The following is a 6118-nucleotide window of genomic DNA, read 5'->3' on the forward strand; positions in this document are numbered from 1 at the left end:
TTATGTAAGCCTTTAGAGAGATAAATTTTCCCCTAAGTGTTGCTTTGGCTGCATCTCACAAATTTTGGTATTTTGTTTCATTCTTGTCTTTATCTTTAATGAAATTATTGATTGTTTCTGTGATTTGTTCTTTGAATCACTCATTCTTTAAGTTATTTGGTTTGAAATTACTTTTTAATATATGATTCAAAGGTTCTTTATTGAATGTAATTTTTATTGCATTATGGTCAGAAAAATATATTTTTAATATTTCTGCTTTTCTATACTTGTTTGTGAGATTTTTATGCACTTACTCATGGTGGGTTTTTGTGAACCCACCAAGCCATAGCGGAGAAATAGGTATGCTCCTTTCTATTCCCATTTAGTATTTTCCAGGGTCTATCATGCCTAACTTTTTCTAAAATTCTATTCATCTCTTTAAACAATTTCACCAGTAGTGCACTAGTGTCTCAATTTTCTCACATCATTCCAACACTTGTCTTTTTTTTTTTTTTTGGTCATACTAGCCAATTTGATAGGTGTGGGCTCATCGTTGTTTTAATTTGCATTTCTTTAAGCGTGATTTAGAGCATTTTTTCATACAGTTATAGATAGTTTTGATTACTTTGCCTGAAAACTACCTGTTCATATTCTTTGACCATTTATCAACTGAGAAATGGCTCTTATTGTAAACTTGACTCAGTTCTCCATATATTTGAGAAGTGATGTCTTTATCAGAGAAACTTGATGTAAAAATTTTTTCACAGTTAGGATTACAAACTGTGTATTTCCCTCAATCCTATTTTCCCCCCTTTTCATTCTGCTTTCTCTCTCCTTTTACCCTGTCTAACCTCAAAAGGCTTTTGCTTCTGTCTCTTACCTACCCCAATCAGCCCTGCTTTCTATTCCCTCTTTCCCCCCCCCCCGCCTTTTCTTTATCCTCTTCCCCTCCTACTTTCCTGTAGGGTAAGACAGGGTAAAGGGTAGGATAGATTTCTATACCCAACTGAGTGTGTATATTATTCCCTCTTTGAGCCAATTCCAATGAGATTAAGGTTCACTTGCTCCCCCTCACTTCCCCTATCTTCCCCTACACTATAAAAGCTCTTTCATGCCTCTTTTATGCAATAGAATTTACCCCATTCTACTGCTCCCTTTTCCTTTTTCCCAGTGCATTCCTCTTTCTCACCCTTTAATTTCATTTTTTTTAGATAATCATTTCATCATATTCATCAACTCAGACCCATGCCCTCTGTATGTGTATACTCCTTCTGATTGCCCTAATAATGAGAAAGTTTTTAGGACTTACAAGTATCATTGTTTCATGTAGGGATATAAACAATTTAACTTTATTGAAACCCTTATGATTTCTCTTATTTACCTTTTTATGCTTTTCTTGAGTTTTGTATTTGCAAATCACAATTTCTGTTCAGCTTGGGTCTTTTTATCAGGAATGCTTCAGAGTCTTCTGTTTCATTGAATGTCCATTTTCCCCCGCAAAGGATTATATTCAGTTTCACTGGGTAGGTGATTCTTGGTTGTAATCCTAGTTCTTTTGCCCTCCAGACTATCATATTGACAGACCCTTTATCCTTTAATATAGAAGCTGCTAAATCTTGTGTTATTCTGTCTGTGGCTCTACAATATTTGAATTGTTTCTGGCTGCTTGCAACATTTTCTTCTTGACCTGAGAACTCTGGAATTTGGCTATAATATTGTAAGTTTTCATTTTAGGATCTCTTTTAGGAAGTGATTGGTGAATGCTTTCAATTTCTATTTTACCTTCTGGTTCTAGAATATCAGTGCAGTTTTCCTTGATAATTTCCTGAAAGATGGCCTCTCTTTCCTGAATCATCCTTTCCCATGGATTTTTCTTATCTTTACCATTTTTTCACCCTTGTATTGAAGTCATCAAGTATTACAGTGTATACCGATTTAATTTGGAAAGACACAACAAGTTCTTTGTAGAGTCCTCTTCATCTTTATGCTCAGCAACTGAAGTTTATATATAAGCTGCAATTATTTTTATGGTGATATTTTTGCAAATACATCTCATTGGTCTTGCAAATACATGTCATTGGACCAGCTATCCATCCCATGAAATCATGTTCCATGTGGCTTTTTGGACATGATAAAACTTACTCTGCCGTTTGTTTTCTTTACTTCTCAAAACAGCATGTGTGCCATTCTTTCATTTAACTGCAACATCCTTTCTTCTTCAGGATTCACTTGTAGTGAGAATGTCAGGATTGATAGGATTCAGCTCCTCCAGCAAGATGTCCATTTGCTGGTGACTGAACAAGGATTTCACTTTTAAGGGTACCAAGCACCTAAATTCCTCAAAATTCCAAAAACTGTAGGATTCCTCATTCCTGCTGCCACTGTCACTTGAATTTTAAGGGAGCCGTAGAGGACTTAGGGCCATTTTGCAATTTTCTTAGTTTCATAGGTAGTCATGGCCAAAAAAATGAATTATTCAGGTGGCTAGGTGCTGATGACCTGCCTCTCCCATAACAAGATTGGTCTCCTTTAAATAGACTGTGTCTCTTGCTGAGGATAGTCAGTTTCCAGCATGGCAGAAATATCCAGAGCTTATCCTCTGCTATAATAGAACCAAGGGTCACCTTCTTGCCATGATTGGAGGTTCTACAATGTTATGATATATTTAGAAATCTATTTTAAAACCTTTCTCAGTAGGAACATGTGAATTTTATGATACTTGTCAGGTGAAGCATAAATAGCAAAGCAGCATGTAACCAGGATGAGGAAAGGTATGGCAAGACCCAGAACGTAACGGGGTCAGAGTATGTCAGTCCAGACTGTGTAGCATATATTACAGGAATTTGTTCAGACTGAAATTGATTTGGGTTGGTGAACCAAGAACCAAAAGGAGTCTAGGTGAGGAACAAGGAGGTCAGCAAAGCGTGGAAAGCGTACCTATGTTAGGAACGTCTGGAAGGTAAGCTCTTTTGAGGTTTAATAGTGCTGAAGTAATTTGGATGCTTGAATTTTAGCTGGCTTTGTTTTCTTCTTGTCTACTTGACTATAGCCAGGAACTCTTGATGTCTGAGATAAAAAATGTGAGAGGCAAGAACAAGTGAAATTCTTGACAGTACCCTTCTCTAAAGATGTTAAGGCTTTTTCTGTCGTATCTTCAAAGGTGGTTTAAGTAAATATTTTAAAAACTGCATGTAACTGACTACTCTTACAGGTGTTATCTCATTTGGTGTCTCTCTAGGATCCAAAAGATGATTCTCTTCTGGAGAATGAAAGAAAAAGAAAAAACAGGCTTAAGAGAACCAAAAGAAAAACTGAGGCTCTTCAGGAAGTAGATGGAGAAATAGAAAATGTTTTGCAAAAAAAAGGTTAGATTAATGAGTAGTTTACATTTATGTGGGTGGTAAGTGGTAGTAGTGTATCATTAGATCATATTTAGCTTTAAATTTCAGGAAACTACCTTGGGAGAGGGAGATGCAGGATCCTATGATTTTAGGTTTATAGGGTAGGGGTGGGAGTATAAGGAAGCATACACTAGAAAATATTTCCTTATTTGTAGTAATTTACTTAGTAGAGGTTATTAAGTGGATTCCTGTTGACTTGCTCTGAATTCTTCATGCCCCTTCTTTTCTGCTTGACAGCCAGATCTCAAACACTAGAGCTACAGATCCCAACTGTGAAGTTTGAAGATGTAGGGGGCAATGATGTGACACTGAAGGTTAGTTATACTATAGAGTATGACTTCATCTTGCTATGCTGCTAGTGACAGAAGGAAACAGACCACAGTGTTTTTGCCTTTGTCAAATGTGTATCCATTGTGAATAAAAACTTGAGGTAGACCAGCTTACCTTTTGCCTTTTGGCTTTATTGAGAGGCAAAAGAAATAAGTTACATAAAACACGGCACCTTTGATTTATGGTCATTTGAGTTGTACTTTGACAAAGTTGTTTGTTTTAAAAATTGGACATTTAATTCAACTTAAATGTATTTCTCCCTTTGGCCATCTTAGCGGAAACTATGATATATTAGAAAGACTATTGAACTTAAAGTCAAGTGAGGTTGGAGTTAGAATCTCACCTCTGATCCCTTATTTGTTGTATTACCATGGGCAAATCACTTAACCTACTGCATCTGAAAAATTTTATACCTGCAGAGCATAACTCAAAAAGTTGTGCTGATCAAATGAGATAATATATGTAAAATGCTTTGCAAACCAGTATTATTTCTTTTTCTCTTTACAGGAAGTGTGCAAGATGCTTATCCATATGCGTCATCCTGAAGTATACCACTACCTTGGTGTAGTACCACCTAGAGGATTTCTTTTACACGGACCTCCAGGTTGTGGAAAAACATTACTTGCACAAGCAATTGCTGGGGTAAGGAATGTTGATGCTTGCTGTTTCTCTCTTTGAACTTCCTTAATTTATTTTGTGTTGGTGGATAGGAGGATAGCTGTCATTTAGAAACGTTTCTCTTTTCTCTTTTTCTTAATTTAAAATTGATTGAATTTGTGTTAATTTATAAGGGTGACAATTGAAATGGCATTCCAGTTTAGTTTTCAGGATTTCTATTTACTTGTCATCTGACTGCTTTTTCCTCTGGATGACATTTTGGGGAGAATAGGACTACATTTTTTTTTCTAATAGAGCAGTAGTTAAGGTAAATCACCTTTAAGATGATCATAATTACCCTACTTATTGCCATTTTCAAATATAGCATCTTTCCAGTAATGAGGCTTCTCTCCTCTCACCTCTATCCGTTGTTTTGTCAGTTAAAAGTGGGAAAAAAAGTTTTTGGTATGTGTCAGATCACCTGTAGTTTCTGTTCCCTAGGCAGAGGACATTTCAAAATATGTTGGCCCAATCTAGAGTTGGGAAGGATTACAACTTCTTTGGTTCTATACTAGCTTTTCAGGGGAAAGAAAATAATCTTCAAGCTTTCCTTTGCCAATGATAGAATTAAAAACCCTCAGGCACTGTGTCCAAAAAAGCTGATATTAAAACAGAATCTTGATTAAAATATGTTTATTTTTTATTGGGCCAGTATATAAAGCTAACAATTCCTTGGAAATTGGGGCTTGAAGAAAAATTTGTTTATTTCTGTTGGCTGAGTCAGAAGGAAATAATTTAGTTTGAAACTTGGCGATTTCATCATTCTTTTGTGTGTTTATATTCAGGAGCTTGAGCTGCCAATTCTTAAAGTTGCTGCTACTGAGATTGTGTCTGGATTGTCAGGGGAGTCTGAACAGCAGCTGAGAGCACTCTTTGAACAGGCGGTGGTAAGTCAAGGTGGCTGCTAGCTACACAAGAGGCCATTTCATCAGGAAGTTCTGTTCAGTTGAGTCTCTTCTCCCATTTCTGCAGCATCACCAGCATTTGCTCATTCACTGAGTTGATTGACACTGATTGCCATACCTGCTGGTGCAGGAGAGAGTTGGGGAGGACTTCTAAGACATCAGAGTAGTACTTTGTACCCAGCAGCCTTATGACAAAGATGTGATTGGATAGAGACAACCAGCAGATGACTTTTAGAGGCCATTTGAATGTCCAGGAGAATACTACTTATCTTATATTGACTTTCATAGCAAAAGAAAGCCAATTGTAAACTTGAATGTAAGCTGTCTTGTGGCTAGTAGAATTTAAGATCTTATCCTTTGTGAGGAGAAAATTCAGTTATGTTTCACTAAAAGGTTTCTGGATTATTTCTGTCTTATTTAAAGCTTAAGTTATTAAAGGTTTAAAAAATTAAAACAACCCAAGAATATTGCAGAGGCATATATAATAATGTGATATTTACATTCAGTTAAAAGTTTGTTCCCACACTTGGCTGTTTACTAGTCATTACAGTGATTAATTCTTTAATGAAAACTGAGGACAAGTAAATTTTCTACATTATTTGAAACACAGTTTGTTGTGTCTAATGAATATGTCCAGCTTAACTAGAAGTACTAAATTATGAATGGAAATGAGAAATTCTACTACAGCAGTAGCTAAAGGGACATATGGGAAACAAAACAAGGAAGGTAGTTTATTTATTAGGTTTGATAAGAGATTCGCACTAAATAGTGAGGAGACAGTACAAGGTAAGAACTGGAAGAAGATACAGTTAAAATTCTTGTCTTGTTTTGCCCCTCCATTGATGT

The 6118-nt window shown here is 36.1% G+C and overlaps 1 protein-coding gene across 1 annotated transcript in view; it reads left to right on the plus strand.

Moving 5' to 3' along the window:
* The window catches only part of LOC114049812 (nuclear valosin-containing protein-like), a 93183-nt gene that overhangs the window by 22243 nt on the left and 64822 nt on the right, over window positions 1–6118 (plus strand). The window contains exons 7-10 of the mRNA XM_027871225.1: window positions 3218–3344; window positions 3618–3694; window positions 4218–4352; window positions 5153–5254. Coding sequence (XP_027727026.1) covers window positions 3218–3344; window positions 3618–3694; window positions 4218–4352; window positions 5153–5254 — 441 coding nt within the window. The remainder of the gene's footprint in view (window positions 1–3217; window positions 3345–3617; window positions 3695–4217; window positions 4353–5152; window positions 5255–6118) is intronic.

The sequence above is a fragment of the Vombatus ursinus genome, unplaced genomic scaffold (genome assembly GCF_900497805.2).
Source record: "Vombatus ursinus unplaced genomic scaffold, bare-nosed wombat genome assembly UNPS02014798.1, whole genome shotgun sequence".
Taxonomy (NCBI): Eukaryota; Metazoa; Chordata; class Mammalia; order Diprotodontia; family Vombatidae; genus Vombatus; species Vombatus ursinus.